Genomic DNA, 18,974 nt, shown 5'->3' with positions numbered 1-18,974 from the left:
TGTGCCAGGTAAGCTATGGGCTCACCATAGCCCGTGCTACTTGGAACTTGTTCCGAGTAGCTGAATCTATAACAACAACATTCCCTCATCACAATCGACTTGAGAATGGTCCAGGACAGACCGAAACGTCGTCGTCTTCACTTTCTAGTGTGTGGTCTGGTCAACATAAGGACTTTATTTGCGAATCTGATTGTAGAATTCTTCAGAGTGCTTCAGTTAACGAATGTCAGATTACTTCTTCAATTTGCAGCATTGAGCTTTCACCTCATCTAAAGACATTAATTACGCTGATAGACTACAAGAACTGAACCTCACATCGCAAGAGCAAATACAGAAGAAACATGACTATGAAGTACAAAATCACCAGGGTAATTTACAAGGTAAACAACCATGTTGCTAGGTATGGGAGGATCCAGGATGATGGGACACATTGAGGCTTTTTATCTAAATCACCAAAAATAACATTAATACCTTCAGATTAATTGTTGTAAAGAGGTAAAATAAATTAGGCAGACTATACACATATATTTAAAATCAGATATGATATAATCCAAGGAGTTAGGGACTCAATATATCAGTTGAACTCATTGAATTTGTGACTTGAAGTAGAGGGGGGAGGGGAAGGGGTAGAAATAGCCTAAGCTACTCTATCAATTTGAGATGTATTTTCTCGTCTCAATAAGCATACTTGAACTTGATATCAGTTGACTGAACAGTGAGAGGTGGAAACCAAGAGCTGGAGCTCAAACACAACTAGGTAATTACTACTAACTTGTCAGGTGCAGTATCAGCAAACGGCATGAGGACCTTGTCAACAAAGGAGCCGAAGCCGAGGGTAAACTGAGAGGTGAGGCTCTTCATCAACTTGGCTAAGTTCGCTCCCCAGAGCTGCCAGCTGTTTCTTGTCGTCTTTCATGGAGTTGGAGAGGTCCATGAGGTAGTAGAGGTCCACCGGGTAGTCTCGGGCTTGACGGTAAGTCAGCGTTACAGTTTATCGGAACTCCTATTTTGGAGAGAAACACTCGGTACAAAACTCTATTAGCTTCTGCATTTGATATTTTGGAGAGAAACACTCGGTACAAAACTCTATTAGCTTCTGCATTTGATGTAAAATGTTAATAACATTCTTTACTAACACCATTAATAAACTATTCAAATCCATTCAATTTGTAAAATATTTATGAACTAGGATGTACTTGCACGCAAGGAATGACACTATAGAGCAGCTGGTCTTGACCTATACTTTTCAGTCACGAATTATTCCACAATACATAAAAAGGGTAAAGTGTTTTCTCCTTGTAATTATCAGACATCGTAATCTGCTGGACGTCATTAATAGGTGAACTCTCGGAAATAATATTTTGAGACCATATAATGCAGCACTTTATAGTCACCATCTAGTTTGAAATTCCCAACATGGTTTTCGTATAAATTATTTGCAAAATTCATTAGATTTGAAGGCTATCCAGTCTATTTCTCGGAAATTATAACCCTCTGGCATAATAAATTTGGTCATTTTTAACATTGGAGTCTGTATTATCTTACCTTTGCGTAATTTGAGCTTCATCCTCTGTGGCCTTAACTGAACAATCTTATCTGCCTCTCCAGCACTCTTTCCTGTGTTCTCGTTGCCTGCAACTGTTGCAAGATAATATGGCTGCTATTATACAAATTAACAAAGTGAAACAAATTAACGAAGTGTTCTATTAACAATAAAAAATCGTCATTATGGTATTCTACTAATAATTCCCTCGTTTTATACCTTCATTTTGGGGGGGGGGGGGAGGAACACAATAATATATTGTTTCTAAGCCCACAAGTGCACTTGATACATCTAATTTATTCACTAATTCTTCTGGCACTTATTACATTATTTTTGCTTTAAAGCATCAGTCGTCAGCAATAATAGTGAATGTCGAGGTAGAAGGTTAATGGACAAGCATCCAACACCATCACTTCATTCCAACATTTAACAGATAATGAATTAGTTGTAGATTTGGCCAAATTCATATTAATACTGGTATTTGTCCTTGGAAGTGGTTGGGAATATATCGCTAACTCACAAGGTAAATCCGATCAACAAACCCTCCGTTAAAGTAAATCCGGTTTATATATGTTGTTTTTATTTTACTTACTAATTCATTTCTTATATACATTATATATATATATATATATATATATATATATATATATATATATATATATATATATATATATATATATATATATATATATATATAGGTTAGGGAATTTTGTTGATTTGCTGAACTATGAGATCTATTTAATATCTCTTAATATGAAAAGACGGTCAAAGGTATCACACGTTGATGATTATACGGAAACATTTACAGTGTAAACCATTAACTACATCATAAATGAACACATGCTACTCCATGAGATAATTTGCTTATTACAGCCAATTATATCAATAACAAGTGGATGCATGTGTCATTATGGAGACCTGAGGCTTCTTCACCTCTCCGTTCATGGCGCTCCACTACCCTTAGCCAGCCTAGTACACACTCTCCGTTCATGGCGCTCCACTACCCTTAGCCAGCCTAGTACACACTACGTTCATGGCGCTCCACTACCCTTTGCCAGCCTAGTACACACTACGTTCATGGCGCTCCACTACCCTTAGCCAGCCTAGTACACACTCTACGTTCATGGCGCTCACTACCCTTAGCCACTCTCCGTTCATGGCGCTCCACTACCCTTACCAGCATGAGTACACACTCTCCGTTCATGGCGCTCCCTACCCTTACCACGCTAGTACACACTTAATTACGTTCATGGCGCTCCACTACCCTTAGCCAGCTAGTACACACTCTCCTAGTACGCACACTTTGTAACACAAGCATCAAGCATGGGTTCAGGGATGGCAATGTCTAGCCTCATAGGGTTACTTGAATGTCTACGACGCAGGCAAACAAAAATAAGGCAAAGAAAGGAAAGGGTGGGGCAGACTGCATATGTTTGGATTGTCCAGAAATGCCTTTGGATACAGTACCAACACAATGACGCTAGTGAAAAAGCTGGAGATGCAGGCTGGAGTGAAAGGGAAGGTACTCCATTGAGATAAAGGAGTACCTAAGCAACAGGAGACAACGAGTCAATGTGAGGGGTGAGGTCTCAGATTGGCGAGACGTTACAAGTGGAGTCCCGCAGGGGTCAGTTCTTGGACCTATACTGTTTCTGATATATGTAAATGATCTCCCAGAGGGGTATAGACTCGTTTCTCTCAATGTTTACTGATGATGCAAAAATTATGAGGAGGATTGAAACAGAGGATGATAGTAGGAGGCTACAAGATGACCTAGACAGACTGAATGAATGGTCCAACAAATGGCTGCTAAAGTTCAACGCGAGTAAATGCAAAGTTATGAAACTAGGCGGTGGAAACAGGAGGCCAGACACAGGATACAGAATAGGAGATGAAGTACTTAATGAAACGGACAGAGAGAAAGATCTAGGAGTTGATATCACACCAAACCTGTCTCCTGAAGCCCACATAAAAAGAATTACGTCTGCGGCATATGCGAGGCTGGCTAACATCAGAACAGCCTTCAGGAACCTGTGTAAGGAATCGTTGAGAATCTTGTATACCACATATGTAAGACCAATCCTGGAGTATGCGGCACCAGCATGGAGCCCGTACCTTGTCAAGCACAAGACGAAGCTGGAAAAAGTTCAAAAATATGCCACTAGACTAGTCTCAGAACTAAGAGGAATGAGTTACGAGGAAAGGCTGCGGGAAATACACCTTACAACACTGGAAGAATGAAGAGTAAGGGGAGACATGATTACTACCTACAAAATCCTCAGGAGAATCGACCGGGTAGACAAGGATAAACTATTCAACACTGGTGGTACGCGAACAAGGAGACACAGGTGGAAACTGAGTACCCACATGAGCCACAGGGACGTTAGAAAGAACTTTTTCAGTGTCAGAGTAATTAACAGATGGAATGCATTAGGCAGTGATTTGGTGAAGGCTGACTCCATACACAGTTTCAAATGTAGATATATTAGAGCCCAATAGGCTCAGGAATCTGTACACCAGTTGATTGACAGTTGAGAGGCGGGACCAAAGAGCCAGAACTCAACCCCCGCAAGCACAAATAGGTGAGTACACACACACACACATAAGGTTGCGGTAAGCACAGTAATAAAGATTAACTGCTATGACCCCCAGTGCTGGAGATGGTAGAAGATAAACACAGTGGACATTACAGGGTGGTGAGCGTCGGGACCGCCGGGTAAAAGGTGCCGTACCCATGCAGGTGAGGGGGTGAGGGGGGCTTACCAACGTAAGGAACTGAGAAGAACCACCTTATGTCACCAATAACTACTTTGAACGCTTGCATCGGACAATGGAACTGATATGTGAACAGACAGATTGTGTTGTAGCTATGTGAACAGATGCATCCGCGGGGAGGGGGGAGGGGAGGAAACTTGTAAGAAGAGAGCTGTAAACGAGACCTCTCTCCGTCTGTCTCTCTCTCTCCCTCTCCCTCTGTCTGTCTGTCTGTCTCTCTCTCTCTCTCTCTCTCTCTCTCTCTCCTCTCTCTCTCTCTCTCTCTCTCTCTCTCTCTCTCTCTCTCTCTCTCTCTCTCTCTCTCTCTCTCTCTCTCTCTCTCTCTCTCTCTCACTCTCTCTCTCTCTGTGAGAGGCTTAACAACCTACAATGTAAGGAAATGAGAAGCCCCCTTATGACTAGCATTCATTTAAGTGCGCCGTCAACACCCGTGCAGGGGAGCGGGGGTGTGACTCTGTCGCATTTTTCATCTTGTTATCTCATAACGAGGTGATGACAGCCCCCTGCTAGCATGGGCTGAGGAGGGATGACATCACGACATAAACTACACCTACTGACTACTTACATACTTAAGCTTAGATTTTGCTAATTCTAACGCTAACCTTCTCACCCTCTGCTACTAACACTCTAACTGTTCTGTTAAATCATTCCTCTCACATCTTTAGGCTGTTTCCATTCACACAACCAATGTCATCAGCCTCGGGTAATGTTCGTCTCTGTCCACTTTACACCTTTTTTCTTATAATGAGGTGATGCCAGCTTCCTGTTACAACGGTGAGGAATGATGTCTCCATCCGGTGTGTGTACTCAGTTAGTTGTACTTGCGGGGGTTGAGCTTTGGCTCTTTGGTCCCGCCTCTCAACCGTCAACCAACTGGTGTACAGAATCCTGAGCCTATTGGGTTCTATCATATCTATACTTGAAACTGTGTATGGAGTCAGCCTCCACCACATCACCTCCTAATGCATTCCATTTGTCAACCACTCTGACACTAAAAAAGTTCTTTCTAACGTCCCTGTGGCTCATGTGGGTACTCAGTTTCCACCTGTGTCCCCTAGTGCGTGTGCCCCTTGTGTTAAATAGCCTGTCTCTATCTACCCTATCAATTCCCTTGAAAATCTTGAATGTGGTGATCATGTCCCCCCTAACTCTTCTGTCTTTCAGCGAAGTGAGGTTTAATTCCCGTAGTCTCTCCTCGTAGCTCATACCTCTCAGCTCGGGTACTAGTCTGGTGGCAAACCTTTGAACCTTTTCCAGTTTAGTCTCATCCTTGACTAGATATGGACTCCATGCTGGGGCTGCATACTCCAGGATTGGCCTGACATATGTGGTATACAAAGTTCTGAATGATTCTCTACACAAGTTTCTGAATGCCGTTCGTATGTTGGCCAGCCTGGCATATGCCGCTGATGTTATCCTCTTGATATGTGCTGCAGGAGACAGGTCTGGCGTGATGTCAACCTCCAAGTCTTTTTCTTTCTCTGACTCCTGAAGAATTTCTTCTCCCAGATGATACCTTGTATTTGGCCTCCTGCTCCCTACACCTATCTTCATTACATTACATTTGGTTGGGTTAAACTCTAACAACCACTTGTCCGACCATTCCTTCAGTTTGTCTAGGTCTTCTTGAAGCCTCAAACAGTCCTCTTCTGTCTTAATCCTTCTCATAATTTTGGCATCGTCCGCAAACATTGAGAGAAATGAATCTATACCCTCCGGGAGATCATTTACATATATCAGAAACAAGATAGGACCGAGTACAGAGCCCTGTGGGACTCCACTGGTGACTTCACGCCAATCGGAGGTCTCACCCCTCACCGTAACTCTCTGCTTCCTATTGCTTAGGTACTCCCTTATCCTTGGAGCACCTTACCAGCTACACCTGCCTGTCTCTCCAGCTTATGTACCAGCCTCTTATGCGGTACTGTGTCAAAGGCTTTCCGACAATCCAAGAAAATGCAGTCCGCCCAGCCCTCTCTTTCTTGCTTAATCTTTGTCACCTGGTCGTAGAATTCTATTAAGCCAGTCAGGTAAGATTTACCTGACTATATATATATATATATATATATATATATATATATATATATATATATATATATATATATATATATATATATATATATATATGACAATGTCAGACCACGAAGGAAAAATGAAACAGGAAATTTCCTTAAGTACTTTCGTATATTAAATACATCTTCAGAAGGTGACCTTCTGAAGATGTATTTAATATACGAAAGTACTTAAGGAAATTTCCTGTTTCATTTTTCCTTCGTGGTCTGACATTGTCACATTCTTAATCACGTGTTTATTTTCGTGATATACACACATATATATATATATATATATATATATATATATATATATATATATATATATATATATATATATATATATATGTCGTTCCTCCTCCTCCTCCCTAAAACCCAATGTACCTTCTTGTATATATATATATATATATAAATAAATAAAATAAAAATAAAGTGTGACTGTGCACCTGTGTCTGTCTGTCTGTGTGACTGTGTGTGTGGGCAATGGTGAAGGTGCTTGACCCAAGTGAGCGACCGGGCGGGCGAGCGATGGGTCTGCGCCGCGGCGGGACTCTTGACAAAGGAAGCGGTCACCTATGTGTTCACACGCTAGTGAGGTACACGTGGGCACTAACCGCAATTCCTTGCGGGACCTATTGCCAATACTGCCCAACCCTTCCTTAGTGCATCTCTGTAACTACTCAAGGGAAGACGTCTGCACGATCCTCCACAGCCTACGTCCATCGTCCTCTTTCTAGTAAGTGACCAAGTTCTATGTTCTGTTTAACTACTTCTTTACTGCTAAATGTTTCCCAAAATTTGTCTTAACTCTTTCTCCTACTATATTACACTTTCTTCTGTTAACTCATCTGCACCCGACTCTTTCAAGGAACTTCTATATCTTTCAAGGCACTTCTATATCTTTCTTAACTGGTAATGCATCCTTTACGTTTTTGCTATCTCTATTCTTCTAAAACACTACGTTCTGTTAAATCTTTTATCTTACAGCTTTAACTTCTTCCATTCACACACAACCTTTACATATATCTTCTCCTCCTCCTCCTAAAACACATCTCCCCAAAAACGTCTCCCTCTCTCTGGCAAAAAGTCAGGGGGAGGAGCTTAAAAACTTTAAGACCCTTTCACCCCAAACAGGGAACACTTCGTACTTCTGTCTCCTCCCACACCTCCATCCTCCAATCACAGTCTTACTTCCCATCTTCCAACAAAAAAAAACTCACTACATTCTCTCAACTTTTGCACAACCATACACACCTCACTCGAACACTACTTCTCCCATATTTATCGTACATCTGACAACACGTCCCGCCTCTCCTCTATATATTGTCCAAATCGTTCCCCCAATGTTATTACAACATTCGACGTGGCCGAAACCGCTGCATCCCAAAATGCCACGGACGGTCTACGTTGTAAAACACCCTACTAGTACACACACTGTTCATGGCGCTCCACTCCCCTTAGTCAGCCTAGTACATACTCTCCGTTCATGGCACTCCAGTACCCTTAGTCAGCCTAGTACATACTCTCCGTTCATGGCACTCCAGTACCCTTAGTCAGCCTAGTACATACTCTCCGTTCATGGCACTCCAGTACCCTTAGTCAGCCTAGTACATACTCTCCGTTCATGGCACTCCAGTACCCTTAGTCAGCCTAGTACACACTCCTGCCACCGTGCCTCGCTCACTCACCTGTGAGAGGGGTGTCCTGGGTGATGACTACAGAGTTAGTGATGTTCTCAAGGTGGGCAGGGTCGCAGAAGGTGGTGGGATCAGCTGTGATGTGCTGGCACCGGGCCACTCTCTGTTCACTCTCGTTCTGTAACCACCACAAAGCCCACTGTAGTAGCCGCAGTAACTAATTAGCATGTTATTGTTAGTAGTAGCAGTGGTAATGGTATAATTAGCTGCTGTGCATCTAGCAGCAAATAGGTACCTGGGAGTCACAATTATTGCAGGTTGCACCTTGTGGAAGTCAACGATGGCCTAGGGGATAATTTGATAAGCCTAACAGTCTTCCCACCAGTGGGAAACTTAACAGTAATTGTGACTACCAAATAGATATAACAATCATATATAATAATGATTATCATTTTAATCATATGATTAGCCGACCAATATTTTGCCTGTGCCTGCCTTACTCAGTCTTTCTCCTGGTCAGTGGGCAAACTTTGAGGTTATTCAAAATGATGCAATGCGAGTCATAACTGAGGCTCCCTGATGGACTAAAATACTGAACCTAAGAATAAAAATCAAGCTAACGTCGATTGAAATAAGGGTAAAAGGGATTGCTGTGAGAATACTGACCAAGATATTGACTAGACCTAGAAACAGTTCTCTTAAAGATATAATCACTGGAGCACTAACTCTGGCCAGAAGAGCCTCCAATAGCGACAGGTGGACCCATTGTGTGATAAACACCATCAATACATTCGATATAACAAACACAATCACTGAAAGGGGTGTCGACGAAATACGTGTAGACTTTGTTATGCAAGCCCCTTGGGAATTTCCGCCAGCAGACTTTAAGATTATTGTTGAAGGAAAAAAGAGCCAGACGAATCCTCATCTGCTGCGTAATATTACACAGATGCATATAGAAGCAAACTTGGCATCCGACAGCTTCACTTACTTCACAGATGGATCAGTAGACCAGCAGGGACAAGAAACCGGAGCTGCAGTTAAAGCAGGAAACTCTGTAAACAGTTGGAGACTCTCAAGTGGGTGTTCGACTTTACAAACAGACATGCTAACCATTCAAAAGGCTTTGGAACATGCTCTTGCTGAACACCGACAACATGTTATCATACATACAGATTCGAGAACTGCCATTGAAACCTTGCAACAAGAACACATACGTGATAACATCCATCTGATTACAAATGTCATATCATTAATGCAAACAATCAAACGACAAGGCCGACGGGTACTTATCAACTGGGTGCCAAGTCATGTAGGAATAATAGGAAAAGACATTGCAGACGAAGCTGCAAAACTTGCAACTAAGAGAAGGAATGTAGACATTTATATACCACAGAGTCTATCACAGATTAAGAAAATAATAGGAAACAGAGCAATGCAAAAGATGTACAGTGACCACAACACAGCAGGTGCAACATCAGGATCTGCGGGTTGATACAAGAATTCAACCAACTACGAACCACTTATGTTTGATGACAGGGAGGAGTAGAGCAACAGAAGTGCACTTACATCGCATCAGGCTTGGATACCAATGTGCATGGGAAATAGGCTTACAGGTTCCGGAAGATGAGAGGAAATGTCAGCACTGTGGAGAAGTGCCCAACAGACCACTGGAACATTATCTAACACAGTGCACAGTTACAGCCACAACAGACCACTGGAACATTATCTAACACAGTGCACAGTTACAGCCACAACAGACCACTGGAACATTATCTAACACAGTGCACAGTTACAGCCACAACAGACCACTGGAACATTATCTAACACACTGCACAGTTACAGCCACAACAGACCACTGGAACATTATCTAACACAGTGCACAGTTACAAATCCATTAAGATTTCGACTTAGATTCAACAGAGCAGAACAAGTTGTTAAACACATGGGACAAAATCTTACTGAAGCGACCATACGAGTCATAAATACTCATACTCCGCCCAAGTAAAACAGAAACAAGCAACACTTAGTGGGCCAGCCAAGAGCTTAGGGCCCGCGCAGGAATATCCCTGCAAAAAAAAACCCTGACCACATAACCCGAACATCGTATCACATGCCCCATTTAAATCTCCATGCTACCATTATATATATATATGTGCAATAATTTACCATAATAAATTAATAACCAAAATCTTTACTTACATAATTCATAACACCTTGTATGAATATATAAATAATATGAATAGAATACATCCCCCAGTCACCACGCACGGTATAATTAATTCATGTGATCATGGCACCACTTACCTTAAGCTTAGAGCACCACATACAGTCAGGTGTCTGGATACAATCAACACATTTCCTCTGAGCGTGGCACTTCTCTACCTCCTGCTGCTGCTGCTGCTGCTGCTGCTGCTGGGCCGTCACCACGCCCACCACCACCCACACAACGCCCACCACCACCACCCACAACAATGTCCCTCGAAGCCTCATCCTTTGATCTTATCGACGTCCCACTTCTGAAAAAGACAGTAGGATCTGAGTGAGATTACGAAGATATCTGTGTGAGGTTGTATATTTGCAGTGTAGAGAAGGGAGCACAAGTTTGTGTTGTTATGCTCCCACTGTACATCTGTCAATCCCCTTCCCCAGATGTGTTATTTGTGAATTTGTGCATTGAAGAGAGGGTCTTCATTAACATGGACTTTAAAATCTACTGCAGGTACATTCGTGATATATTTTTTGTATGTATGATAGAAAATACTATATAATGGTCAATGAAGTTTTCGAGCAAAACTATATGCTTAATTTTAATAATGTGACAAGCGGCCATTTTTGGATACAAAAAAGAATTGGAAAGTAATGCCGGCTTTCACATGTCCAGTCTACACTCTACACTAACAGGTAACTACCGAAACTAGCAAAGAAATTTGTTTTAATGTTATTTAGTAAATGGCATGACCAGTACAAAGTATTTTTTTTACACAGGTGATTACACGAACAAACAACTGAATTGTTAACACCTGTAAACACCCTATTTCACACGGTTTCAATTTGAAGCATGTTGACGGGTAACTCTGTAGAGTGAGGCAGACGAACTAGAGGGTTCAGTTCCTGAACCGATTATGTGCCTCTGTAATCCTTTACACCACCGCCCACGGGATGGGTATGGGGTGTATAATAAAAAAAAGAAATTGAATTGCAGGTCCTTGATAACAACTGATACTCGAATGGATATGTGCAAGAGGTATTCATAAGGAATTTCAATAGCCTACCACTGAATTATCAATTATACTATACAGAATCTGTCCCGTTTATACAAGTCTAATACTGGAACTTTTCAACAGCTCACAAGACGGAAGAAAGATCTCTGAAAGACATAATCAACAGAAACATATTAATAATTTTTATTTACATAAAATGCATTCATTTGAAACATAATACAGTGGAGTAGTTATAGGAATACAATGTAAATTATATAAAGACACTAATATGTCTTGTCTTTGTGTGTGATGATTGACAGAGGTGAACTCAATTATCTGGGGATGTCGCCTTTAACGATAATTAGATTTGTAAAATAAGTAATTATCAAAGAAAGCACCAAGCTGGAGAAGACTATGTAGCTCCCTAGATTTGTAAAATACCGACGCTACATGACAAGCTGAAGAAAGCATCCTTTCTTCTGTTTACATAGATGGCGTTGGTGAGCGCTTGATACCTGGTTGATGGGGTTCTGGAAGTTCTTCTACTCCCCAAGCCCGGCCCGAGGCCAGGCTTGACTTGTGAGAGTTTAGTCCACTAGGCTGTTGCTTGCAGCGGCCCGCAGGGCCACATATCCACCACATCCCGGTTGGTCCAGCACTCCTTGGAGAAAATTATCTAGTTCTCTCTTAAAGATGTTCACGGATGCTAGGTACTCTGTATTTATCGACATCAAAGGAGCCTTCGACAAAGCGCAGGGGATTGCGATCCTGGACGAGCTTTCATGCATGGGTGTCAAGGGAAGACTCATGAAATGGGTTGAAAACTACATCCCAGGAAGGAAAGCCAAGGTCTGCTTCAATGGAGCAGTCTCCTGAACAATGAATATGGAACTCGGGACCCCCCAAGGCGGAGTCTTAAACCCCAAACCCTTTCAATGTACTTATGAACGCCATTGCAAATATTGATTTTCCGGAAGGAACAGAACAAGTGGGATATGCAGATGATGTCCAAATACAAGCTCCCACCTTAGGAAAAATTAAACAGTCCATTGAACTCCTTGGAAAGAAATGTATCGAGCTTAGTTTCACTCTCTCCATAAACAAGACGAAGGCATACTCCCATCACAAGCGGGGAGAAAATGAAGAACTGCAAATTAATGGTGTAACACTTGAATGAGTTGACCACTATCGGTACCTTGGCGTCACTGTCGGCTCTAACAAGGGGAAGAAAGAGGAGCTCAATCAACTCATAGGAACATGCAAAAGTCGACTCAGGCGACTGAAAGCTATGACCTGGAATGTATATGGAGTCTCTATTGCCGTGCTTAAAATGATGTACACAGCCTATGTGCGCTCCGTCATAGGCTATGCCACGCCAGTTCTGTGCACCTACTCCCAAAGCGATATGAAAAGCTTGAAAGCATTCAAAATGAAGCCATGACAATCATTCCTGGAGTTCCAAGAACTGCCAAAACGTCTAATCTACGAGAGGAGTTGTCCCTTCCCAGTGTTAAAAGCAAAATTAAGGAGCTGAATGCTAAGCTTGAAATTAGGAGAACCAGAGATCCCCATTACAATGATATTGCTAAGAAAAAACTGAGTTCTGTGCTACTTTTAGGGGAAAACAGGAGAAGCAAAAAATGGCATCACAGATCAGTTTGCTACCTGGAAGAACTTCACCTGCTTGAGCAAGCCCGTGAGCTCCTGCCTGTAGAGAGGTTACCTCCCTGGGAGGATGACTCATGCAAGATTATCATCAATCCATCATCAATTATCCACAGTGTAGAGCCTACCACAGGGTGTAGAGCCTACCTCAGGGTGTAGAGCCTACCACAGGGTGTAGAGCCTACCACAGTGTAGAGCCTACCACAAGCGGGGGTGAGAGGCCAGCGGATGACAGGAGGTAAACACCGTCACGCGTAGCCTCACATCCTCTAACGATAAGGAAACAACGGAAATTCAACCACTGGGGTTCATTGTCAGAAGACTTTATATCTGCGTCCGTGCTTAACACCGTCTTACGCTTTAAACATGTCGCCAATAAATTCGTATACAGCTGATAAAACAACAAACGCAAAAATAGGTAAAATATTACAGGAAGTAGTTAAATGTGGTAAAAATGCCTGTTTCCTTATTGACACTAGAGGAGCGTTAGAGTCTTTAAATAGCAGACGTGCAGTTTATCAGAATATTGTGATTGAGTGTAGAGAGAATGTTAAGAAAGTAGAAAAAAATGGGTATAAAGTAAGATTCATGTGGATCCCTTCACATGTGGGAATACTGTTGAATGAGGTAGTTGATGAGATAGCGAAGAGAGCCACGGAAAAAATTCTTGTTGATGTTGTATGTCAGATAACCTTGAAGCAAATAAAAATAAGAATTAAGATGATCCAAGAGGGTGAAGAAATGATAAAGAGAATGGCAATGGTGGACAGTAGTAACACACTTAAGAATTATTCAATAATAAATACAAATTCGTCCATCACTTATGGTAGAGGAAAGTCTACTTGGAAGAATTCAATTTACATAAAATTAAGATTAGGATACAAATATATCTGGCAATACGGTGTTGATGTCAGTAAAAAAGATAAGGAGTGATAATTATGTAGTATGCCGCACGCCCACACCTTAGAACATTATGTATTAGAGTGTCAATTTATTGATAACTACAGAAATAAGGAAATAAGTAGTGTACCATATCAAATTGTTTGGATGTGTGATAATGGTATGACAAGATACTTACGAGCTACGAGCATTTTGCCCCAAAAGTGTAACACTTATATGCTGTGCTTACTATATTAACCTGCCATGTTAAATGGGATTCTTATACTGTATTGTGATTTGTGCATTTGTACTCACTGAATTTGTGCGCCCCTTGAGGGACTTGAAGTAGAGGTGGGGTAGAAATAGCCTAAGCTACTCTTTCCCTTTGAGATGTATTTTTTTTCTTGTCTCAATAAACATACTTGAACTTGAACTGAAATTTTAATAATGTCTGAAATCGGGAATGTGATTTCCGTAGCGTTTCTAACGTTTAGGAAGAGAAATGGAGCGAAAGAGAGACCCGGGCACAGCTGGGTACCCTATCTAGTAAGATTTAAAACTTAAGAGCTCTACCGCTGCAACCCATCCTCCGAATTGACAGTACGATTTAATGCTAAGTGTAATAAGTACATTTTCTTACTGTCATAAACAGTGCATAATTACACTTATGGGGCTGTTACATTTACCCAACCCCCTCCCCCGATTTAATTCTCCTCGTTTTCTGTAAAGACACTCAGAATGTTAGGATGAAATTTTCAACTTCAATTTGCAATACACAAGTTTTAAATATTAGGAATTTCTTTTTCAGGTTTATTAAACAATATAGATTTTATACAAAATTTTAAAACATCCCGAGTTACTTTACAATTTATTGAAATATTTTAGTTTTGTTTTATTAGTTTTATAAAACTGTAATATCAATATAGCTATAGGTTAAGTACTAATTGTAATTAAGAAGCAGTAAAATTATTATCTTCAAAAGCTAAGACGGTTAGGTGAGGTTGTGGTTTTCTATTCAGTTTTTCAGGTAAACTCAAATATTCACAATATATTTGACAGTACGATTTAATACTAAGTGAAAATAAGTACAATTCCTGATATGAATAGTACATAATTGCACTTATTTGTCTTCTTATTTACCACCTCATTTTTGGAGGACGGGCTGACCACAGAGTGCCGTGATACTAGAAACTAAAGCTCTCAATTAAAACTAGAGCTCTGAATAAATTTATTTAGAGCTCTATCGAATTTTGGAAGGAGAAATTCGTCGTCATTGTTCAGTGCACCAGCACCTCTTATACTTGAATATTACACATAATTTTAGTCCAAGACAAATGATACCAAAACTTAAAAATAAATCACACGAAGTCGTTTAAAAGGAGTAAATATAATTGATGTTGAAAGTAGAACAAATAAGAGGTGATCTTATATAAGTATTTAAGATTATGAAAGTTCATAACAACTTTGACTTAGCTTAAAAAAAACTTTAAATTTGCAGTGTAACATCACTCGAAACACATTTAAGGTAACTGTTTTCAGTCAAGCGAAGCAAAATACTTTTCTTTATTCGAATATAAAATATGGAACAGGTTGCCAAAGTATATAATTCTGTGTAAAACTGCATATTCCTTTAAAAAAAAATACAATTTACATTAATAGAAAGCTTATGGTGGTACAAATAGCCTAGTTTGGATCCAATGGTCAGTTGCTGTTTGAATATATTTACAATCTTTCGTCCTATAATCTAAACAGGACGTGCCTCGTATGGGTCAGTAGGCCAACTACAACGTTATTTACTTGTATTCCATGCTTATATGGGTGACATTTGATTCCGTTGCCAGCAGTTTGCAGCATTAACAGGATTCAGGCGCCTAATTATAATATCTGAGTAATGGTTGTACTTTACATAATTTGGATTTTTTTTTAGAAACGTGAACTAAGGTAGTCACGCCTTTGACTGATTTGTATATGGCGTTGAACACTGTTATTCAGTGCAACCAAAGGGTTAAAGTGGTCAAACAAATCATTATGCTTAGCATTAATGATAATTTGATAACCCCTTTTCTGAACCAAACAATGAAAAAACTCCTGTGTATATGTAATCAAGTCATGCAAAGGAAATGTGTAGTAATGCATTGGCAACGCTTTTTTCGTGATAATTTAGATGACTACCACATTTCCTGTTGAATCATTACTATATAAACAACAGGAATTGTGCACTCACACGTTTTATCACAAAATGTGAACAGCGAGAGAGAGAGTATGAGAGAGAGAGAGAGAGAGAGAGAGAGAGTATGAGAGAGAGAGAGTATGAGAGAGAGAGAGTATGAGAGAGAGAGAGAGTATGAGAGAGAGAGAGAGTATGAGAGAGAGAGAGAGTATGAGAGAGAGAGAGAGAGTATGAGAGAGAGAGAGAGTATGAGAGAGAGAGAGAGTATGAGAGAGAGAGAGAGTATGAGAGAGAGAGAGAGAGAGAGAGAGAGAGAGAGAGAGAGAGAGAGAGAGAGAGAGAGAGAGAGAGAGAGAGAGAGAGAGAGAGAGAGAGAGAGAGAGAGAGAGAGAGAGAGAGAGAGAGAGAGAGAGAGAGAGAGAGAGAGAGAGAGAGAGAGAGAGAGAGAGAGAGAGAGAGAGAGAGAGAGGGGGGGGGGGGGGGAGAGAGAGGGAAGGGGGAGTAAAGGGGGGGTAGGACACACAGTTGCCAGTGGACGCCATAATCCTGGCTGGTCTCCGGCACTCACGCCCGCCTCACCAGAGGATGTGTCGACCTCACAGTCAAACCATGCTGGGGTAACGTTGAAAATTAATCAGTAAACTCGCTCTATTCTAAACAGAGTTTGTAAGACCGAGCTACAGCTCCTTGGTTTCGCCTTTCCAACTGCTTGTTGTTTAATCTGCTCTTAAAATTATAGTTGATATAGCCTCAGCTATTTACCAGACTAGTAAGTTGTTGCTTTAAATTCAGTTACTTGGAACAAAAAGTTTCAAGTAGCACGGGTTATGGTGAGCCCGTAACAGACCCCCTGTGTTACAGCTCAGTTTATATTTTCCATTTGATTGATACCCCCTCAGTATGAACGTTAATTGCCACGAAAATTTTTCACATACACATCGCTAAGTAAACGAACGTGGAAAAAATATAGATAACTCTGCTATTAGTGTTATAACACCCATGTATTTATTCCTGAAGACATTGCACAAAATCCTAGCAGGTATCCCAAGTTTACCACCTGTAGATAACTCACACACTAAGCTTGCAGTCTGCGAGGCTTTTACTTGCTTATAATACTAATTGTCGGGGACAGGAAGCCCATACTTTGACTTATCCTTAGGAAATGTATGTTTATCTCTCAGAATGTTTGGTAATATGTTTATTGTTTGTGATGTGTGTCTATGTATATTTTAACATGATGTACTGAACGGGGTGAGAATAGCTTGAGCTACCTCATCCCTTTGTGTGTATTTTACCTCAATAAACTTATTTCTATTTCAATTTCAATTCGACTTATCCAAGTCCCCCCCCCCTCCACCCTAGGCCAACTATATTGTGTCGGGGGGACAGGCAGCCTGAGTGTATTCATACACGTTAGGCTTATATCGAGGTCCTCCCCCTCTCCGATAGTCGAATTACAGACCCACCCAGAATGCAACCCGACAACAAGCTGACTAACTCCTTAGCACCACCTACTTACTGTTAGGTAAACAGGTGCATTAGGTGAAAGGAAATGCGTCCAACTATTTCTGTCCCACCGGAGATTCTCGATTGTACGTCGAGAACGAACCCGACTCTACTACTGGGACCCTTAATATACCTGTACTGACCTTCACCAGGCTGCAACCCACAATAGTTGCCTAATTACACTACACCACAGTCTCCGTGGTGTAGTGGTAAGACACTCGCCTGGCGTTCCGCGAGCGCTATGTCATGGGTTCGTATCCTGGCCGGGGAGGATTTACTGGGCGCAAATCCTTAACTGTAGCCTCTGTTTAACGCAACAGTAAAATGTGTACTTGGATGAAAAAACGATTCTTCGCGGCAGGGGATCGTATTCCAGGGACCATAGGATTAAGGACTTGCCCGAAACGCTATGCGTACTAGTGGCTGTACAAGAATGTAACAACTCTTGTATATATCTCAAATCTCAAAAAAATTCACGGGTGCCTATTTTACAGCCTGGCGTCAGGTAACACGCCCAACCGTTTCTGTCCTACCTGGGGATTGAACCCGGGTCCTTGGATTATGAATCGAAGACCCAGGACCAAGTACCGTAGCGCTATTATGCTTGCATTACTGAAATATTATCATGACTACTGTCATTTTATCATAAATTTAAGGCAAATTAAAGCTGACTAGTTTATCATAAAAGTAAAATGCTTTTCTTAAACAATAGCGCAATATATCAAGTCCACTTCATGAAACATATATTTGATTAAGCTATCAGCCTCCACCACACGATGGGTACGGGCTCCATGACAAAATATAAAATCATGCAGGTCTTGAACAGTATATAATCCACTTTTAATCTAATGTTATATTGTTCGCGTTGATAATGTGTTCACAAGAGTCGACCCAACGTCATTCCTGAAGACTACTGGCACTGAAAAGTTTCGTGTCTTATTTATTTATTTATTTATATATATACAAGAAGGTACATTGGGTTTGTGAGAATACATTGGATAGTACAGTATTTACATTCTTGTAAAGCCACTAGTACGCGCAGCGTTTCGGGCAGGTCCTTAATCTAGCAGATAATTTTAAGTAGGTAATATATAACCTTCAGTACTAAACAGATAGAGAAAAATGTGCTACATTAAGGTATAAGCTTAAGTAACTTACCGGGGACGTAGAGTTATAGCTTCCCTGCAGCAGTGCGCGCGGCGTCAGCCTCTTGGACACTCTACCTCCTCACTAACCTTATCAAGCAGTCAACATATCCTGGAGCTCAGCGTTACCACACTACACCTGTTTCCTGCCTCCCTCCCACACTCCCTCTCACTCCTTCTTAAACTTTAGCAAGATAGTTGATTTAAACAAATATCTTTAATTAAAATAAAGTGATAACTTACAAACAGCTTTATTCCTACTTTGTAAAATTCAACATATTAAGTCCCTGCCAGTTTGGCTTCCGTTCCCAAAATGATGCCATTATTTTATTATAATCCGTTTACCAATGATCCGTTTACCGTTTAAATGATCCGATCCGTTTATATAATTATCCGTTTA

General features: G+C 41.0%; 1 protein-coding gene across 1 annotated transcript in view; it reads right to left on the bottom strand.

The window, feature by feature from the left end:
• The window catches only part of LOC123747011 (integrin beta-PS), a 46,329-nt gene extending 27,588 nt beyond the window's left edge, over positions 1 to 18,741 (bottom strand). The window contains 7 exon segments of the mRNA XM_069317350.1: positions 773 to 873; positions 875 to 988; positions 990 to 1,003; positions 1,546 to 1,638; positions 8,058 to 8,184; positions 10,314 to 10,525; positions 18,588 to 18,741. Of these exon segments, the coding sequence (XP_069173451.1) occupies positions 773 to 873; positions 875 to 988; positions 990 to 1,003; positions 1,546 to 1,638; positions 8,058 to 8,184; positions 10,314 to 10,499 (635 nt within the window). The 5' untranslated portion in view covers positions 10,500 to 10,525; positions 18,588 to 18,741.
• Between the last annotated feature and the right edge of the window lie 233 nt (positions 18,742 to 18,974).

This window comes from Procambarus clarkii, chromosome 87 (genome assembly GCF_040958095.1).
Source record: "Procambarus clarkii isolate CNS0578487 chromosome 87, FALCON_Pclarkii_2.0, whole genome shotgun sequence".
NCBI lineage: Eukaryota > Metazoa > Arthropoda > Malacostraca > Decapoda > Cambaridae > Procambarus > Procambarus clarkii.
This window is presented reverse-complemented; position numbering and strand designations above follow the sequence as displayed.